We start from the raw sequence: 22756 nt of genomic DNA, 5'->3' as shown, positions 1-22756 counted from the left end.
CTTGTAATAAATAAGGTTGTAAGACTGTAAGTTTTCTCATTTGAATATTGTTTCACTTTTTTGTGGAAACTTCAGTATTTTGTATGTCAGATAAAAACTTCAGTATTTTGTAGTACCTACCATATACCACAAATTGTATAAAAATACTCATTAAAAAAATTAGAATTGTGTTCCTGTAAGTTGTAGTTATACAAATTTTTGTTTCAAAAATATTGTTTTTCATACCATATATACCTAAATAGCCCTGTAATGCACTGTTATAGAGACTACCAGTATATGTTAAAATTAGAAACAAATTTATCAGATAGAAATAACACAAAAGTACATTGGTTCTTATGTGTTTTGTGACATGATCATTCTTAAAACAGATTTCCTTTGGTAAAAAGTACGTAATTCTTTTCTTATCCATTTCTCAAAAGTCAACTCCTACCTAGAATTTAACATCAATGGAAATATTGGAAAATTGATCAAGATTGACCTCCCAGTTCCACAAGGAAAGAAACTTATAAGGAGTGAAATGTAACGTCTGTAATCAACAACACGTTATTACCTAGCACATTTAGCTTTATGATCCAGAAACCATCCATGGGATTATTAAGGTGTCATTAGATCCTAGCTCCTGGTAGAAAATGGTTCCATAAACTGTCAGAGATTCTAATGGAATGTAGGGATGAACGACTACACTGAATCCAAGAAGACAATTATGAAGTGATGCTAAGAAGATGATAACATTACGAGGGTTAAAAGAATCAATAACGCCTTATATTTGATTGTAACAGCAACCACAAAAAGCCGAGATTCTTGTTAACTATTGAAGCATGTGATCATTATGTTTTGGTTTTAATAGTTGTTGATTACATAGGGTAAAATTGTCCTCTTTGACAGTTTGATGTAAGAATTCCAAATGATTCAATGTTCTTAAGTGGCGGATGAATAAGAAGGTAAATGATTCATTTGACTAGTTGTATAAATTTGGAATTGCATGACAAAACAGGAATATATAAAAACTTAAAGATAATTCCAACAATATTGCAACACGTGGCCATGACTAAGTAGTAAGGTACCCTTTAGCTTTTTTATTTGTATCTCTCTTTGTTCTATCTTGTGATAGCTAAGGCTTGACATTGGTGCTTTGCCAATTCTCTGGGTAAAAATATACAGACATATGTGTGGTTCCCCAACAAAAAATGTCTCATTTACAAATCTGTCATATTCAGGCTTGTTAAGATATTGGCATGATTCTATTTTTATGATTTTTATTTCCTTATAAATATTGGAGGAAGTATTATATTATCAATTCTTTTGGCGGTAGCTCCATCTGTCGATAACAACAAAAGACAATTCTGAACCAGGACATAAGCTTATAAGGCGATGCAGACATGCATTTTAAAATTTAAATCAGCTAAGCTTCTTCTTTGAGTCTACCATTTGATGAAAATTAGTTTTATTTTGGCATTTCCTGTTTATTGAAAAATTTCTGTAATGTATGCATTGAATTAAAAATGTCTTAAAGATTTTGCCTTATACCACCTGGTTACTATAGGAACCAGAATCTCTATGATCACAACCTTGCTGATTGTTTATACAGATATGTAAATATTATACAATTTAATGGGCTGCTTCATGCAGGAATTGAAAAGAACTATAAATTCCTGCTGTGAGAAGGAGCATCTTCAAAAAGATGTACTGCTCAAAATATTATAATCTGATCTATTTCAAATTCCTTCATCACAAAGGATAAAACTTGACTGTCTGCAGTGGAAAAATTGGATTAATGTGCTGAGATTTCGTTGGTAATTTCATCCTTCTAATAGTGCTTATTGCAAAGTTGTTCTTTATTTTGCTTTTATTTAATCCTGTATCGTGACTGTTAATTGTAAATATGAATGATATAAGGAACCATGCAACTTCAGAATCTTAGATTTAATTAAAAATTAGTGAAAATATACAGTATTATGTTGTAGGAAACAAAATTGGCACCTATTATAATAGTGATATAGGGAAGGTTTTTGTTTGCTTTATTCATGCATGACTTTTTTCTGCTTTCACTGTAACTGTCTCAATCATTAATCTGAAATAGAGAGCAGCAAGACACAAACGATATGAATTGTTGGCCGATGTGAATTGTTGGCCGCCAACATCAGATTGTGCACAACTGTTCCACGCAGTTAAAGATTTGATGAATTTTGTAATTTGTACAAAAAGTATAGACTAGCAATCCTATAGGAAAGACAGCTTTAAGACAATTTTGATATAATTCACACAGTAATTTTCTGATTGCAAAGTAAATCATAGATATCAGACTAACTGATTTTGCTCATAATTTTCTCACTTGTTTTTGTACAATAGCTAAGTATATACTGGAGTCATAAAATTTTTACAAGCAGTTATTTCCTATGGGATGATGCTGGGCTTTCTTCTGCAATATTAATTAAAAGTTCAATTAATATAAAAGTATTACTACCATACTATATGAACAATCTCTTTGGAATCATGATAATTCATTTTCTTTTGATTTTGTCAGTGTGTCAAATTCAAAAGAAAAATGAAATCGATACAAATTTAATGGGAACAAATCTGCAGGAGATCGAAGAGTTTTAATCTGTTTTATAGGACCAGTCATTCATATAGTCTGATCATAGATGTATACATCTATGGTCTGATTGATATTCTGAGGACTTGTCCAAGTGCTGGTAGCACCTGCCTTCTTCTCCATAATAGAGCACTATACTGTTATATTTGAGTTTCTTTGATGTTTTGATTATGGTTTATTTTTGCTTTATAGTTATGTAATAAAAATAAAAGCATAGGATAATGAGATATGAATAAGAAAATTAATCATCATTTTCATTTTTATATTTATGTGAAATGTATTAAAAAAATAAAAATGAAACAGGACTGAGGCAATTGAAGATCCTATGTTGTCCTTACAGAAGAAAAATAGATGTTTACATGTAATGGATCAGAATAAACATATGAAGACTAAAGTCAACATGCAGAATACAAAGCCATGAGGACAATAAAAAACATGTCATCTTTTTTTTTAAACAGATGTCTGACCTTATCTTAGTACATCATCATAGATGTGTAGCATATGTCCACTTGATAGAGAATAGTCTCTTGTCCATGTGTTGTCATAGATAATTTGTTCATAACAGTTTATGGAACCAGATGCTTTGTGGAGAAAAATATTAAATAGGGGAAAATCAATAAAAAATTAAATTTTTTCCTGATGAACACTGTTAAAGGTTTTTTCTGGTAATTGCATATTAAAGTTAAACCTGTATTTCAAACATTTGTTGTTTGTTTAGTTATACATGTTACTTCGTATGGATGCTTTTCAAGTCAACAAGTGAACAAAACTGCAGGTTTCTTTGACAGGACAGATTTTGGATATATTGCAATAACAACAGATTTTACAAATAGCATAGATTTGAAAAAGAGACCGAATAAAGGTCATTGGAGAAAGGTACAGACAAAATGATGGACAATATTGAAGATTAGTAACTTGTGAAATTTGACTCGCTGCACACTTTTGTAATTAGCATGAGACTGAATGCTGTGGTCAAATGTCAATCTTGACATGACATAATAGAAGTAAAAGACATATTAAACATAGCTGCAAAATAGACTTGAAATGACATATACTACTCTTACATATGGTATACCATAGATATAATAGCCATAGATAAAGTACTCAGAATTTGTCACACTGAGCCCCATGTAGTTTCCTTTGAAATATCAAAAGCAGGGCACTGCACGTAGTGCCTATGATGTAGATGATAATTGCCGACATCCTCCCAATAGACTAATTACTTATCAAAATTATATTTAAATTATCGGGCACTCGTCTTATCAACCGATAATTAATATACGTTACCTGTCTCAAGTAATAATATGCCGTGATGCGGAAGCAATATAAAGCGTCTGGTTGTAAAAGTTGTTCGGATTGTAATTTATTTGGAGAAAATCGGTCAACAAATGAAAAGGTTATGCTGTTGTTGAAAAAATAAAATGGAGAAATCATGGAAAAACAGGCATGTAAAATTAAATTGTCATAGCACTTGCATTGGTTGCACTCGGAAAATAAGACCTGTATGATTGACAAGAGGAGACATATTGTTTACTGATGGTATATGTGGTTCAGAGGTCGAACCTGGTCGAATTTTCTATGGCGAGTTAAAGAAATTTCTTTTTTATCGAGATTCCAAATAGTGTAATCATATTTTATGCCAGAAAGAAGAAATTATTATTTTTTAGAAAAGAAAAAAGATTTTTACAAGTGTTTAAACTTTCTGTCGTAACACGAAGTTTTAGAAAATAAAGAGAAAAAAAGGAATACATTATAAACTTATTAAACGCCGTTTGGTGAAGAAAACGTATGTAGTGGACACACTGAATACATTAAATAATTGGGAAATAGCACAATCATGTCTTTGAATTTGTTTCTTCTATATACCTTTCCGCTTACCATTTTTGTGCTTGTTTTGCTATTAAATAGACGGTGGTATAATCTGATTGTCGATTTCATTTTTGAAGTAAACAATATATAGATTAAGCGTTATAATGGCTATGATAAAATGAAAATATAGGAGTTTTGTCCTGTGTCATTCATGGTTTTTTCCTCTTCCTTCTTACAATTGTGTTAGAGGTGTGATTCGTACTTTTAATACAGCTATATATCCCTTCCGACGCGGGACGTTTGTGCTTTTTTAAATGGACATTTGCGCTTTTTATATAGGACATTTGCGCTTTTTATATAGGACATTTGCGCTTTTACAATATTTACTTCTCATGACTTCCCTCCTATTTTATCTGAGCTTTGGACCTGGCAGAGTTAAAAAAAAAAGTCGTTTTTTATTATAGTTAAAAGTCATTACGTAGCACATTCGTGTGTTTAAAAGTCTCCCGATTCACAATTTATTAGATGTCGATCGACGGCAATTGCCAATGAAGGCTAATTAACACCAAGCGTGACATGTATATAATAAGAGGGTGATAAAATTTCGGCAAATATCATCTGCTTTTGATGTGGGTCCAGTACTTTATCTATGGCTATTATATCTATGGGTATACCGACCATTTTACATGAACTGTCTGATTCTACCTGTAGATATTTGATAACAGGCATTGCTGCAAGTTGTTGTTACATAACACATCAAATTTCTTTCTTTTATTTTGGTTTATAAATGATGAATGTACATTTAAAATAAATAAGTGGTGATAGTTAATTACCAAAGATATCTCTAGAAAGGGGAAATAAATCTTGCATGTAGGAAATAATCTTGATAGGATCATACTGTATCACCTGCCAACAGTTGCTATTATTCTAATGTTAAAATGCAGAAAATAAATTGTGATGTCATTCATAGACATAATCAAGACAGTAGAACATAAGATTGACATGCAAAAACTAGTTGCTTGTCTGTCTACTTTTCTTATTGTGAAGGAAAATAATGTAAAAAAAAAATCAGTATTAGTTGCATTAATCAAATGATATATAGAGAGAAGCAGTGAACTGTGATTGTGAAATATGGTTATATAAGCACCCTGCTAACAGAGGTCATTGATTTTTTGTTGAATGTCACAGAAATTTGCATAATTTTACATCAAGCTTTGTCAGTATGTTTAAAAAAGCTGACAGGTAATGGTGGATGTTGTTGTACTGTATTGTCATATTGGTATGTAATGCAAATAAAAATGATGAGGAAGAAAAGCTCAGGTATAAATAAGTTTTCTCAAGAGTTCTAATTTTTTGTAGCTTCAAAGTTAAAATTAAAAGGCAGTTGTCATTGTTTTTTATCCATTTACCTATTTGACACTTTGTATATATATCTATTGTTTTTTGTCTTTTTAGGTCAATGGCCAAGATCTTTCACAGTCAAGTCACGACGAAGCAGTCGAAGCATTCAGAACAGCCAAAGAACCTATAGTCGTGGAGGTTTTACGAAGGGAAAATAAAAATAAAATGAAATCACGAACTCCTACTATGGTATCCATAGGAACACAAACAGAAGAAGAAATTTATGGATTTATTCGACCTCCAACTCCTCCCATGTATGGACTAAATTCAAATCTGTAAGTTCATTTACATTCACATTATTTAAGAATAAAGCACAGTTAGTTCCATGGTATTAGTTGGTTTGTGAGTCTGGAAGAAAGGCTTAATTTTGTGTGACTAAAATGCTATGTAAATATATTTATTCATAAGGTGTCAATTTTCAGGGATTTCGTTGTTTGTTCAGACCACAAAATTAGCGTAATAACCAAATAGATGTAGTCGCAGCCCTTTGATTTTTTTGTGCAAAGACAATCTTCAAATGTACTTAAAAACCTGTCAGGAAACAGAGATTTGTAATCCAGGGAAATGGCATCCATAAATAGAAATCCTTCATCAGTAGTTTCACTTGTAAAAGATTACTGGACATAGCAGAGATTTATTGTTAACACTTAGAAAAAAAAACTTACAAACAACAAGCTTTATAACTATTTTTCAAAAATGTAGGATAAAATGATGAAAATTATTGCTGGGATTTTTCTGGCCATTGTTAGATTAAATGATCAGCAATTTTACTATTTTGGCGGGTAATTGAATATTAATTGGTTATAATCATTTTTGACAGAAAATTATAATAATTCAAATAGCTGCTATTCAAATTACTTACTTATTTGGCTGACAGCTTAAACTGTGTTACATTTGATTTTACATATAAAAAGAACTGGAAAATAGATGTAAATTATTTTCAAAACAAGTTTGACATTTTGAAGTGCATGTCATGTGGAGTCAAAGTGGTTAATTGGTAAGTGGCCAGTAAGTGAAGTATATTAGTCCGTGCCAGTCACTTAACATTCAAGACCATTGTTGCTTTGATTTTTGACTGTCTCCTTCATTTTAGTTGTTAAAAGGACATACCTTTTTCTACTTTTTATACTGCCGTCAGACTTAATGTTGTGAATTTCAGTGATCCCATGAGGTGAAATGATTCAGTTTCCAGTCTAGTTCAAATCTTTTATTGTCAGTTTCCTTGAGTGGAATAACTTTGTTTTTATTATCAACCCCCTTGGTTGTGGTTTTGTGTGATCGGTCATGCCTTGCTGAAGACTTATGATATACTAAAATGTACCTGAAAAGCAGCTGTTGGGTTTCAAAATAATATATATTAGTAAATATATATCACATTAGATAATTCATATATCAAAAAACCGTTGACACATATATTTTTCATTTACTTTATTAATGTTGTGATATTTTATATAACATCTGCAAATTTATTTTCGTGAGACTGTAGGCAGACATTTTTTGTCAGTTGTCTTCCACTTGAAGTTTTTGTCATTTTTCACTGATCTTGAACAAATATTTTCCACATGATGAATTGATGGTACATAATATAAATGATACTACAATTAATTATCAAATAAATAATAGATTTAGAGGAAACGCATAGTGCATCTGGTTCCAGAGCTTTATTTATAACACTAGATATAGAAAGGTTTGTTAGGTAATTGACTTGCATTAATGAAGTGTTTGTTTAGCACTGTGCAGGTTTTTTTTGGTGTGTTTTACTTGGTATAGATAGGCAAAGCGGGAGTGTTTGTGCACACATCAAACTAGTTTAACCACACCACATTTTGTGCCTGTACTATCTGGATCATTTGTTATTTATTGATTGTTTGTCTGTTTGTACTTTTGTTCCAGAGGAGTCCAGGCGTTAGTGGTTGGTATGGTCTGTTGTACTGTTCTATATTTTTGGTAATTCCTGATATATCTTATATAAAATTGAGAATGGAAATGGGGAATGTGTCAAAAAGACAACAACCCGACCAAAGAGCAGAAAACAGCCCAAGGCCACCAATGGGTCTTCAACACAGCGAGAAAATCCCCCACCCAGAGTGGGGCTTCAGCTGGCCCCTAAACAAAATGTGTACTAGTTCAGTGAAAATGGACGTCACACTAAACTTCGAAACATATAAATAAACAAACATTTTTTTAAAAATCCGGGACTAACAAAGGCCAGAGGCTCCTGACTTGGGACAGGTGCAAAAATGCAGTGAGGTTAAACATGTTTTGTGAGATCTCAACCTTCCCTTTATACCTATAGCCAATGTAGAATAAACAAACGCACAGCAATACGCACAGTAAAACTCAGTTTAAAAGTAGTTTGAGTATGATGTTAGAATAGGTAACAGAAGAAACTAAGCAAAATGAAAATGTTACATAAATTAACAAAGGACTACTAGCAGTTACTGACATGTTACTTAAGATCTATATGTATTGTGATGTGCATTTACAATGAATAAGATAGTTAAAAGGGGCATTATGTTTTCCAGTTTATGTGCTCGTCTGTCCACTTGTCCCTTTGTCTGTCTGACAAAGTTTCTGTTTAAGGTAATTTGTGGTCCCATCAACTTGAAACAGAGTACAAATGTTCATTCACTATGAAGTGAATTTAAAAGTTGTATATGCCACATTTGGATTTTAACTTAAATTTTTGGTTCGTTGAACGTGGAAATGTGGCGATGCTAGTGGGGCATGGTGTCCTATGGATACATTTTCTTAATTTTCCTTTTTCGTAATTCTAGAAGTACAAGTCTTGTAGCTGAGATGATGTATCTATCTCTGCTTGTAACTGTGGTATTTAACTCCCGCTAGATTTGAATGTTTTTGTGAAAGTTTAAATTGATGAATTGTGTACAAAGTCATAGATGATTAAGGAAACCAGAGTTTACAAAGTATACCAAAGACCTAAAAATAGATGGTGAAGTCAATGACATAATCTTAGTATGAGTGCAGCTAGGTTACCATTGTTTCAACTTGATGTCTTATAAGTGTTTATATGTTGAATAGTACTGTGATAGATAGATAGATAAGAAAAAACTTCCATAAACTTAAGGTCTGACTGTTTCTCTCAATGGGATTCTTTATACCAGCAAGTCCAATCTTTCTTAGACTAAATAGGTTGCTGCTGGTTTTGCCCATATATTTCATATATTTTTTTAACTTTCCATAAGTGTTTTTGGTGTATGCCCTAACAAGTGTCGGGCTTTTTGACTGAAAATGGATTGTGTTCATTATTTTGACTGAAAATGGATTGTGTTCATTATTTTAACAGCAAATGCAGGTTTAAAAATCAGTATACAAGTATTATATTACAAAAAAATGAACTCTTAAAAAGTGTAGCAGAGCATATGCTTCTAGTTTAGCTGACTTTGCACTTTCACATGTATTGTTTGTAATTAGTTCTAGCATACACAGACAGATTTAACCTAGCAAGGAAGTTATCCATCTTCTACAAATGATACATATCAAAAGTTTAATGTATAATCAAATTTCTGAACTATTAATATAGTTTACTACCTTCCATTACATTTCTTATTTATCAGACAGCTGTAACATTTCTGTCAGACTTATTTTTGATCCATGAAGTCTAAAAATACCATTGTTGATGATCAAGGTCATGTTCTTCTGACTTTGTGACTGGAGTTCCGGTGCATATTCCCAAAACATATATAATAATCTATATTTTTGAGAATTTTTTCGATGGCCAAACATTGTTTTTGAATGGTTTGGGCACATATCTTTATTCTTTTATTACTTGTACACTGTAGAACAGAAATAAACCAAACTATCAAACACATAATCCCTTGACGGAACTTATTTTGGCAACTCTTATTGTAATTTTTATTCAAATTTATATATATGATGTTCCTCAACTAAAACGGGACTTCCAGTTTTATTCAATAGGAAACAAAAATGTGCTTGGCTACATCTCCCATAAAAGAAAGCAGTTGAATGATTAGCTGCAGTGTGGAAGAATCTCTTTTGAGTCTTGTTTTTTCTAATTGAAATTCAGTGAAGTTGAAAAAGAGATATAGAAAATGCCCTAAATTTTACTAAATGTCAGTCCATTTGTGGTTCCATCTGCAGCACTTGTAGGCACTTCAGAATTATTACATTTGTACCTTTTTCCATGTGCATGACACAATGCATCTGGAATTATTGTCATACGGTAATATGTTCTGGACCAAAGTCAAAAATATGAAAATGTAAGCAGATCCTTAAAAAATAATAAAATTAGTTTGGTGTTGCATAATATTTTTATCAATCACAGCATGTTGGTAAAACATTGATAGTGGCATTGTAACAGTTTTACTTTTTATAAGCAAATTCTGACAGCAGGACTATATGATAAGTATCAAACTTCATGTGGGGTTTAAATCACAAGGGGTATAAAGCACACCCTACAAGGTCATTCAAATTATTTATCGTTAATTGATCTCTCTGATACCGGTAATGACATTTAAAAATGGAACTTTGTCCACAGAAGAAAAATTCCCTTTCAAAGCTTCTCTATAGCTTTTATGAAGGAAATGTTAATTGAAGCAAAGGGTTCATTAATTAATTATGACAAGTCTCACAGAAAGAAGACAGTTCTATTATTTTAGGAGAAAAGTCAATACTATTAAAATGCCATGTGACAGTCTTGGAAGTATGACTAAGACTATGGTGTCAGTTTCACAGGGGATTATCTTTGGTGTATCAACTTTCATTGAAGGTGCTAGAATGTGACATAGGCCTAATGTGAGAAGACGTATATCTTAACTTGTCAACCTTTCAATGTCTTTTGACAGTCTTCACTGAGTCAGTAGTAGTTAAAAGTTATTCACTTCTGTCAATTTATTTTGTATGGAATTGATTAGATACATAACCACATTCTCTTTTTGAATAAAAATATCACATCTCTCAGTGAAGCAGTTACTTCCTCATGTAAAGATTTTTGTATTAAAACTAATTACTAATGATTAATTGGGGTATTACTGCCGACAATTATTAATTTCCCCTTTATACCATCTTACACCCAAATCTGTCAAAATTCATTTGGAATGTATTAGAGAGGTATTAACTCCCCATAGAAATAAATTTCTACTATATTGTACATGTGAAGTTTGGAATTACTAGATAATTATTAACCCATCCCTCACAGTTTGAAGTTTGGCATCAAAAGATGTTGTAACTTATTGGTAAGTATCTTCAAGTTACCATAGTTACATGAATTGTGAAAACATATGCTGCTACAATCACTGTTTTTCTTTCAAAAAGGTAGGAACTTGATTGTTCTAAAAGGGATTAATGATTTGGTAAAAATTAAGGTATTTGGTCCAAAATTTAGTGTCAGTAAAGAATATGGTATGAATGTCATAATCTTGATATATCTTTTATATATGTATCCCAAAATTAGCCAACTAGTTTTGCAGTCTGTATCAAGGAAAAGTCTTCACATAAACTATCACATCCAGCGGGTAATGTTTTAACTGGATTTAGGATGGAAACAATTTAATGTCATCTGATTATGAACCCTAATTTATTCTAGACACATGATGAGCCACATATTTAACATGGTTTGATAAGGTCATTAGACACAAACCTTGCATCTTGGGTAATAGTCCACAGCAAAACATGTCACCCAATTGCTGGGGCTACCCCATATGTTAAGTCCGTGCATTACATGTCAGTTAGTTAAGCCAGGGATTTAACCCATGATAACCCATACTCTTATGAGACCATATTGTACAAGTGGGGGCTATATTGCATTCACCTTGTCTTGTTTGTTTATGCTTCCATCAGTTTGTTCAACTAATATTTCCGTCACACTTTTCTCTGCTACTTCTGAACAGAATGTTTGAAATCACCTCCTCCTTCACTTGTGGTGAGCATATTACAAACAGACTACTGTCGGGATTGAAACACAAGGACAAACAGAAAAGAACTACATATGTGCAAGATAGTCTGACTTGGTACAAGCACTCGATGTGGTGTAGATAAACTAGTTTTCTGGTAAACCTTATGACATAAAGGTTAAAATAATAATTAAAAAAAAACACTTCTTTAGTTTCAGATAAGAGTGTCAGGCACATGATTTGAGAAACAGGGTTAGCATGTGTTTGCTTTTACCTAATGAAAACATACACATGCACACATCACTAAATATTTTCACATTTCATCATATGCATTTATAATACCTATTCATAGTTCTACTCTGAATTGATGGAATCACTGATGTGAACAAACACAGTATTATTCTAAGATATTGTTTACTGTAGTTAACAAATAAACATCTCCACATTGACCATGGGGTCATTCCTCCAAACATCATTCACAATGGTTGATTTATAAGTGATTAAACATACCCAAATCACTTTTGTGATTTTGACTAAATATTGCACAGTAAATCAAATGAAAACATTGATTTTGATGCTTTGGACTTGGATTTCTGAGTTTGGAATTCCAAAGTCTTGGAAGCCATACATTTTTGTGTATATCCAATTATAGGGCCTGAAAGAGACACCAAAAGCTAAGGTCAGCTTTGCTTAAAGTAACCATACCACAATAATACATATGGGTATACGAGAGAATGTGAAGCCTATTCGGGACATCAATTTAATTAGATAAGATTCACAATTGCATTTGACAGGAAAATATTAATTAGGGACCTACCAATAGACTATTTTTATATTACCAACTTTTGACTCCGGATTATATAATTTGTCGCCTGGTTACCTTGGACATCATGGTACTCGGTCAAGTAAGAGCAACCAAAATAAGTAAAATCAAACATATAATCGGTTTAATTTGAGGGGAAAGTTTATTGTTTTCCGATGATTTTGTAGTGAAAAAAAAATGTTAAGCAGGTAGTTTTCCCCAAAAATTGTACCAATTGAACGCTTGGTTTTACTTCTTTAGCTTGCTCTCACCTGACTTGGTACCATGATGTCCAAGGTAACCAGTCGACAAATTTTATAATCCGGAGTCAAAAGTCGGTAATATGAAAATAGTCTATTGATCTGCAGAAGGCAGTATCAGCTTGTTTGTCCATGTGTCCTTCTCAAATCGATACGCTTCTGCTTTATAACTTTAGAACCCTTTTGAATAGAGTGATGAAACTTGGCATGATTATTCAACATTATTATAGAAGGTCTGGGTTGCATACTAGGTACTGTGGATTCATTTATTTTCGTGGGTACCAATTTTCGTGGATATTTAATTTTGTGGTTTTTGCAAAGTCTGCCCACATTCCTTTAGAAAATTTGTAATTCGTTGAGCATTTAAATTCGTGGTTTCCCTGTACCAAGGAAATCCACGAAAATTGGTATCCAACGAATATTAATGAATCCACAGTATAAAAAAACATACACTGATGACCATGGTCAAAAAGTTTGTTGAATTAAGACACCCTAGTAAATATACATGTATAAAAAGGGTACCTAGAAGGTCATGGTTAAGTATAAAAAGGGTACCTAGAAGGTCATGGTAAAGAATGTCATGAATTGTTACCACAATGTACTTATTTACATGTTGCATGGCCCTCTGTGATGGCTCTCATCAGTATCCTCTAGTAATATGCTGTTCAGAAAGTTTATCTAGGAAGCTCAAAGTTTACTATAGTCAGTTTATGAATTTTGTAGTTACAACCTGGTCTTTAATCATGGTAGGGATTCCTTAAGGGATTTACAGCCTTGATTAAAGTAAAAATTATAAAACATTTGATTGAAGCTGACCTTATAGCATGAGTATTCTTGGAAATGTAAGAATGGATATTCTTGCTTCATTCAGTTTTGGTTGGGCAAAAACACAAACACTATGAATTATAGAAGGAAACCTAAATAATAATTTGTGTTTATTACATAGATAATCCATTGTTTGAATATAGAGAAGTAAAAGTACTAATGGTAAAGTAGACAACAAAGCAAAGATGAAGATTTTTTGGAGACAGACTTCTGTATAGAAGTTTGTATAATGTGCTCAATTGTTTCAATCATTGATTACTGGGCAATTTTTTCTTCTTTTATATGTAAATATTTAGAAACTTAATGTATACACACAATTACATCCAATTAGAAAAAAGTTGATGTAGGTAACAGCTATTAGAAAATTCAGAGGTAGACCTAATAGGATATTTATGGGTGAAGTAGAAAATGTGAAGGGAGGGAAAGGTTTGATAGATAAAAAAAGAGATGTTTAAACATAATTTGTATAATTTTGCATTGCTTTTTATTTAAACAGATCGTTGCAAAGCTCAATTTAATTTAAAGGATAATTCTGTTTATACACATATAAGGTTTGCGCAGAAGTGTTTTCCATCAGTTTTCAACCCTTTAACATTTGTTTGCAAGATAACAAAAATTGGTTGTTTTTTTTTTTTCCGTGATGTTTTTGTGTTTACTGTAATGTTGTTACCACTTGACTGTCTTCTTGTGTTCTATGTGGATCTCCATTCAGCACCGTTTGGGACCACTGAAACACATTCAGTGACTGGTTAAGTTGTGCATTTCTCAGAAACCTGTGAATATATTAATAACATATTGCAGTTACATTCCAGCTAAATGAGTATATTCTCTGGTCGGCAAGGTTTAGATAACAGTATGACGAACTTTTTTATCTCATGTTTTTTTTTTTAGGCATAGTTTTAATTATTAGTAACTTTCACAATATAAACAAAAGCAAGAGGGACCAACCATTATTAGGAATTAAGAATGACTTGAAATTATTGAATAGATAAGAAGGAAAATATAACTAGTGCATTGAGAAAGGCCATTGATTTTTTTCTCCAAGATAATTGAGTAAGTTGCACAGTTCATTAAGTTACAGGTCAGAGACTAATTGTAAGGAACCATAACTTACATTATTGATGTAATGTTAACACAAGAGTTATGGAAGTGCTCCCAACTTGCATCTTTATAGCTTTGAATATAAAAAAATATTTTGCACAATTTATATAATTTTTATGCAATTTTTGTGTCAGTCTGATTATTGTAGATGACTATCTCAGTGTTTATTTCCTTTTAATTTAATCTAAATAACTGAGAATTCAGAATTTTTTGTTTTATCATTTCATAAATGTTATGGGATTACATATTGCATTAACTTGTACTTGCAATTTAAATTTTGATTACGTTAATTATATGTACTACAATCACAATAATAAATCTATCAATTTTGTCCTTCTTACAACAATTGCAATATAAACAATAAATGCACACTATAAAGACAATGTCTATTTTTGTATTGTTGGTTAGCTGTCTCATTGATGTATATCTACATAGTTTATTATACCCCTGCTTTAAAAAAGTGGGAGTATACTGTTTTACCTCTGTCTGTCCATCCATCGGTCCATCCATCCGTCAGTCCATCCATCCGTCCGTCCGTCCCATGAATATTTTTTTGTCCCATCTTTCTCAGGAACTACATTACAAGGATTTCTGAAATTTGGTTTCAGGGTTTATATAAGTCAGCAGTACTGTGTGATGTGTTTTCAGATTCATCACTCAACAACTTCCTATTTACTGTATTTGGGCGGGGTATCATCATTGAGCAGTAGCTCGCAGTTTCACTTGTTTATTCAAAGTTTATAGATCTATATAGATATACAGGGATTTTTTTTACAACAAGATTATTCAATTCTTATTTTATATTAATGTCCAGTGTCAAATATTTGATGATAAAATTTGCAACTTAAGTTTGGATGAATGCCTGACATATTGATGCTGTGAAATTTATGGTCTGTATGTATAATAGTATTATGAAAATTATAACAAATGTTTATTTAAAGTATGTAACACAGTATTTTATAATACTTACTTAGAATATTTAGATTAAATTAAAAAGGAGATATTTCTTTAATCATGTTAATTGCTCTGTACAAATTGTATACAGCTATATCAAATAAGGAATGTTGAAAAGGAAATTATTTGGTGACAATGTTTCACTTTAAATATTGACAAGGCCCACCACTGAGCTAATTTATATAGTCCTACTCAGATATGTTACAAAATTAGAAGCTGTCATTAATAAAACAAGTAAATCTTATTTTCTGTATATATCAAGCCATAGGACTTAAATAAGTGCAACCCAACAGTGTCACATGACCTTATCCAGAATTTGATAAATATATGTAGATTTTTATATTTTATCTGCTGTTCAGAGTGATCCTTTTTGTGGCATAAGCATCATCAGTAGCACTCGGGAAGGTCTAATATTAGTTTTTATGGAAATCTAATGTTCTAAAATTTGTATAGAATTTAATCAGAATTGGACATATGTTAGAAAAGAAAATTCTATTTTAAAATTTATCCAATTTCTTTTTTTCTATGGTACTAAAACTGGATCTAGTTTAAAAAAAAAACAATACTGAGGATTCTACCACTTAAATAAATAAATTTCTTTTTTATGGTGCAAGCTAGTAAACAAAAAGAAATTAGTGTAAAAATAGAACACAATTAGAAACACAATAGAATTATAGTTTTGATGTTGTGCACTATTTCTGTACTTGTTTTGCATTAGTTGCAATGTAAGTGGTAAGATTATATTGTGTGAAAGCACTATGAAAGAATCTGAGAAAATCCAGATACTATACAAATTTGTCCGGAATGTTACAATAGAGTTACTTGAAAGACTTAAATTCTAGAAAAAAATGGGCATTTGTTAAGTACAGTTTCTGATATTTTTAATTCCCAATTTGATGAACAATGATTAGTTTGGTTTTATCAAGAACCTGTAATAAGAATATAGCTTTTGAAACGGTTTGCATATTCAATGAAGTTCACATATGATGATTCATTGGTTTTTTAGTAAGTAAATGATCTGGGTGGATATCTATTTTTTGTTCTGCCATTCTATTCCTAAGAATCTGTCCATTTGTCTGTTATAAGAAGTTTTTCAATGGTGTCAAACTTCATTTACCTATGAATGAAACAAAACATAAAAAAGAAAAACCCGCTGCATTTGAATGCACCTGTCCTAAGTCAGGAGCTTGTTGTTCAGTGGTTGTTGTTTGTTGGTGTGGTTCATGAGTGTTTCTCATTTTTTATATAAATCAAACTGTTGGTTATTCTGTTTGAATTGTTTTACACTAGTCAGTTTGGGTCCCTTTATAGCTTGCTGTTCGGTGTGAGCCAAGGCTCCGTGTTGAAGTCCGTACTTTGACCTATAATTGTTTACTTTTTATACATAATATGACTTCGATGGAGAGTTGTCTCATTGGCACTCATACCACATCTTCTTATTTATATTCATATTGTGTTTAGTTGTACAAGAAACATATATTATACATTTGAACATTCCAAAGAAAAACATGTCATTTCAACCATAAATATTGTTTGAAGTTTTGTTCACTATTGAAGATTAATATTTGTTTTGTCTTTCTTGCAGACTATGTCAACCAGCCTCACGTAGACCTGTTGCATTTTCTCCTAGTGCTGAAATGGGATTAACCGACATTGAAATGGCACATGGATTGGAATACGATGATGCTTATTTTGAAGAACGACCATATGAAATTGAATATGAGGTATATTTAACTAAAAACTATTGGATTCCATTCTTAATTATTCTTATCACACACTTTTATAGCTGACTTTACGGTTGTTTTTTTCTCATTGTTGAAGACTGTACGGTGGTCTATAATTGCTTGCTACCACTTCATTTTAACTCTTGATAGATAGTTGTCTCATTGGGCAATCATACCACATCTCCTCATTTTTATATCAAGAGTTTAAACACTACATTATTGTTTCCCAACAGACAGCATTGTACAAAACTTTTCACGAAAATTACAACTTTCAAACAGGAATGACATAATAAAAATGTGAAAAATACTCAGCCTGCCGTTTCTTTAAAACACTTGGGGCTCCTTTAAACTGATATTAATATCATTATGGATTATATTTTACAATAGAAATCTAAATTATCAATGATGGTAAATCTTCTTTAGCTTGTGACAGTGTGTTGTACAGTAAACTCACAGTTTATTATTAACCTGAGAAATTTAGAAAGCAATATCTGTTAGCTGTGGCCATCAATTGATGCTGCAAATAATGTTGCATGAAATCATTGCCATATCGATCATTGATATGAAAATTGTTACATCCTTAAACTCATACTGATTTAAATGGTTATGCCAAAACAAAGTCAAGATATTGCAAATCTCAACAAACACGATGATTTTGTTAAGAATTGTTAACAAAATTATAGGGTATTTGCATATGGGACACAACTTTTATATCTTTAATTCATATATTTTTAACCTAACATGTTCTGTTTTAAAGGTATAAAGTATTCAACAATTGCATAAGTGATATAGGAAGAATTTTATAAGAAAACAAATTTAAATAGTCCAAACAAGATAAACCTTTGGGTTTTTGCAAAATGTTTCAAATAGAATTGTTCATACTTTGACAATTGAAACTAATTCTTGTAGTTGTATTCTATTAGAATGATCAAATACTGGGGAAAATTTATATAAAAAAACCTTTTTAATTTGCTAAAACTGAACAGAAATCCCCTAAAGTCCAGGCAATCAATTAATTTGCATCACATATTTAAAATTTTATCTTTTTCACCATTAAAAAACAGATGCTGCTTAAGCAGAAACCGCTTTGGGACATTATCACAGAAAATATGTAATTTGATACCTACAGATTTCTTTTGAAAATTGATACCATGAATAAATTTCATATCAAGTTAGATGTTAGACATTAATAAATTACAATATTATTTTTAGTTGGGTGATTGTTTTCAAAGCATAATGTGTGATGAGAATAAATAGGTATATTGGCATATATAATGTAATAAGCAAGGTGAAATTATAAACTGGATCTAAATATTTGATAACTTGTGAAAAATATGAAAGTTTTACTTTTATTGTGATATTGTGATAGATTTATAGAATAATACTGGTGAAAATAACTTAAAAAATAAAAAATGATAAACTTTGTCAAATACTTCACATTAAGGATTGAATTTTAGTGACTCCATTTGCTCTGTCATGTATTAACAAAAAATCACAGTCAACCATCCAGGAGGCTTGTCTATTATTGAGGACCATATGTTTCATGAAAGAATGTTCATAGGTTCCGGAAAAATGGTGATTGGACAGGAAGCTATATGCTTTTAGGTCTTAAACTGAAATCAAAGATAGCTGTAACAGCCATAGCTCTTTGAAAAATCAAGTAAATGCTGTTTTTCTCAGAATCTATTTCATTTATTGAATTGATATGGTCCAAAATTTGGGTTGGAAATCTCAAATTGGAACCAAAGATAAAGAAAGATGCACTGCCTGAAAATATTGACACTTTTTCCTTCCAAAGTGTAGTTAAGGATGTACAACTCTGAGGAGCCAAAAATTTTGAGAATTAAACTTTTTTTTTCTTAACCTGATTTTTGGGTTTATATGACTAAAAAAATAATTGATGAAGAAAAAATCATATGGTGGTGCACTTCTTTTTTTGCTATGACCCTTTGAAAGTACCCAATTTTGATGATTTTCTCATTTTTCATCAATTTTTACCCATTTTTGGGCTATTATCGTGAAAAAAATCACAGTTCCGCAATTAAACTTTTTTTCATACTTTCAATAAAGATGAAGTGGACCAATCTGAAAAACTATAGGTAGGTGTTAATATAAGAAAGTTTTATCATATTTTGATGTTTTTTTGTGTCAAATTTACCATGTTGTCAATTTTGTAAATTTGTGATTTTTCTCTTATCTTAAGAACAAAATGCGTATTATTTCAACTTCTTTGTTATAAATGATTGAAAAAATACATATCTAAGAAATTTGAAAAGAAAAAAGTGATATGGGATGTACATATTTCTGGTAAAATCATTTCTTGTACCCCTCACCCATTTTATTAAAATTTTGGCTAAAAAGACTGACTTGATTGGTAATAAAATTTGAAAAATTTATTACTCAAAAACTACAAATTGTAGGTACACAATTTTTTCACAGAGTTAAGTTTGATTATAACATTTTTTAAATTCATTGATAGTTTCCACTTGTATCACATGTTTTGGATATAATTCCAGAACGAGATTTCAACGATACTGAAACATCAGAAGAATACATCCTTAATTGCAAGTGTCAATGAATGGCGATGGGCGATGTTTATAACCATTAATTTTTTTTCTGCAGAAAATTTTGTCTATAGCATTCATTGGGCCGTTATCTGCCAGCTGGGCAATATAGTCTCCTTTGAGCATGTTGTTGAAATGAAATAAATATTACCTTAATTAATAAGCTCAAAATACCTCATTAACTCTACAGATTTACCCATTCTTTCCTTGGCAAGAAAGATTCATCATACTGATAGCAAACTGTATGGACCGGACTGGCTTCATTTATCAAAATTAAATAGTCAGATTGATAGGAAAATATATAAATTATCATACCAAAATAAATTTATCATTGCTTCTTTTAAGTAGGATGCATGCCTTTTTCTTGGAAGCTTTGTGATATTTTCCCCCATAAAATTGTATGTTTCTTTTATGAGAGTATTACATGTATAAAAATATCGAGTATTATGTGACATCATACTTGCATTTAATGAAGAGTACATAGGGGCCAAACATTTAGCCCTTCTGACTAGCTACTTATGAAATAATTATAAGTTGGTTTTGGACTTCAAATAATCAAAGCTTTAATGTCCTCGCTGTAGCGGAGGGGGTATAAATTTTGCCCTTGTGCTTCCATCCATCCGTCCGTACGTACGTCCATCCCAAAATTGGTTTCCGTTCTCTAACTTTAGTTTGCCTCTACCAAATGTTATGAAACTTATACACAATGCTTATTACTACAAAACACAGATCAAGTTTGAATTTGGGTAGCATCACTTTTACCATTCTAGAGTAATGCCCCTTTAAAAATGGAAAAATGGCTGAATTTTTCGTTTCCGTTCTCTAACTTAAGGTTGCCTCAAACAAATGTTATGAAACTTATGTGCAATGCTTATTACCTCATAACACAGATTGAATTTTGGTGGCCTCACTTTTACTGTTCTAGAGTTATGCCCTTTACAAATGGAAAAATTGCTGAATTTTTCGTTTTTGTCCTCTAACTTAAGTTTGCCTCAACCAAATGTTATGAAACTTATACACAATGCTTATTACCACAAAACTGAGATCAAGTACATGTACAAATTTGGGTAGTCTCATTTTTACCGTTCTTGAGTTATGTCCCTTTATAACGTTATCAAGCGGGGCATCATCTGTGTCCCATGGACACATTCCCTATTTATTTAAACTGATTGAAGATCCACTTTCAGCTAAGTTATACAAGAAATTTTCTGCCTTCCCTAATTGGAGCATTTTAAAAATATTTGCTATGATTCTGAATTGAGAGAGACATAATGTTTGGATGGTTTATTTTAGTTGTTGTTTTTTTCTGTCTGATTTATGCTTGTTATTTGCAAGGGTCCATTATTCACATGACTATCATGTGATGCTGCAGCAATGATCTCTTAATTAACCTCAGACTCTATTTTTTTTTATATAAAAAGATCAGTGTGTATTGCTTTAAAATAAACATTGATGAATGAAAATTTATCCTTAAGTATGATGCAATTCTGATGTTGCAAATAAATATCCAACAGTAGTCATTTGATAAATGACTTCATATTTTGGTCTACCGCATGTCAATGCCTGTGGTCGGTGATGGTCGTAATAGCATGAAATGACCATTTGGATATAATTAATATTTCAGACATAATAGAAACAAAATCCCTAGCTTACTTCAGAATGGGAAAAAGATTGACTTCATTACAACAATGGGAGTTCAGAAGAGAAATTAATTCTCTTTTATGTGTGAAAATACTGGAAATGAGATTCATTAATGGTGAGAGAAAAAAAGAGTTATCCAGTTCAAGGTTCATATTTATAGTATTTTTCATATGAAATGAAACTGTTCTGTTTGGAAATGTTGGTATTGAAGGTTCAATTTAATCTTAAAAGAAAATATTGGGGAAATTAACAATTGCAGAAATACAATGAATTTCATTGCAAAATCAACAAAATGCTGTATTTTTGTTTGATCTGGCTAGATGTATTCCTGTTGATTGAATTTCGCAGACATAATAATTAAAAAGAATGGTGTAATTAATTTTAATTATGTAATGTGACAAAGTCTGATATCCATTTCTTCCAATATGAAATTAACATCAGTAATGACCATTTGCTACTGAGTTCCTGTTCACTTTTGAGTAGATAATTATTACATCACAGGGTTATCTACAAAATCTCTGATCAATTCCGATTGTTTTATGGTTAGATCATGTTTTAGGGACAAATAATTTGATTTTTAGATGGCAAACAAAATGAGAATATGCAATAATATATGTTTTGTAAGAACAATACATATCAATTACATGAAAGTAATACTGAATAATTTGTATTTTTTTCTATTCAATCAAGTCAGCAAAATTTATATCATTGGTGGTTTATTTATTTAACTTTCTTGGTATCAAAGGTATCAGATTTCGGTAAACGAAATCAGCCATGCTGCAGAAGTGTATTTTTTGTATTCCTTTCTTTTTCTTGTGATGATTAAGTTTTCAAACATTTGTTGAGATTGATGGGAAACTTTGATCTTCCAGACCAATTTTTCAATGAAAAATATTACAGACTTTATTAGTAACATTGATTTTGAATTACTTTTATGATATCGACTAGTTATCATGCGAAGACTGTTCTTCTCTTAAACTGTTGAATAAGAAGCATACTGATTCATTTTTATCAAGAAAAAGTGCATATATTGAATATTTTTGAGATGGTTGAAATTTTTTTTTTTTTTTTTTTTTTTTTTACAGTTGCATTGTCTTGGTGTTTCTAAAGAAGAAGTGTTTTCCCTTTTTTTCAACTCTGGCAATGAACTCCCACAAGGAATATAATAACACCATTATCAGAGGGTGACCATGCCAATCTAATAGGACA

The 22756-nt window shown here is 31.3% G+C and overlaps 1 protein-coding gene across 4 annotated transcripts in view; it reads left to right on the top strand.

The window, feature by feature from the left end:
- Positions 1-22756, top strand: part of LOC127701720 (E3 ubiquitin-protein ligase PDZRN3-B-like) — a 173697-nt gene that overhangs the window by 113448 nt on the left and 37493 nt on the right. For all 4 annotated transcript variants that reach the window (XM_052205716.1, XM_052205715.1, XM_052205718.1 and 1 more), the window contains 2 exons: positions 5858-6078; positions 17204-17342. In XM_052205716.1, coding sequence (XP_052061676.1) covers positions 5858-6078; positions 17204-17342 — 360 coding nt within the window. The remainder of the gene's footprint in view (positions 1-5857; positions 6079-17203; positions 17343-22756) is intronic.

This window comes from Mytilus californianus, unplaced genomic scaffold (assembly GCF_021869535.1).
Source record: "Mytilus californianus isolate M0D057914Y unplaced genomic scaffold, xbMytCali1.0.p SCAF_1, whole genome shotgun sequence".
NCBI lineage: Eukaryota > Metazoa > Mollusca > Bivalvia > Mytilida > Mytilidae > Mytilus > Mytilus californianus.
This window is presented reverse-complemented; position numbering and strand designations above follow the sequence as displayed.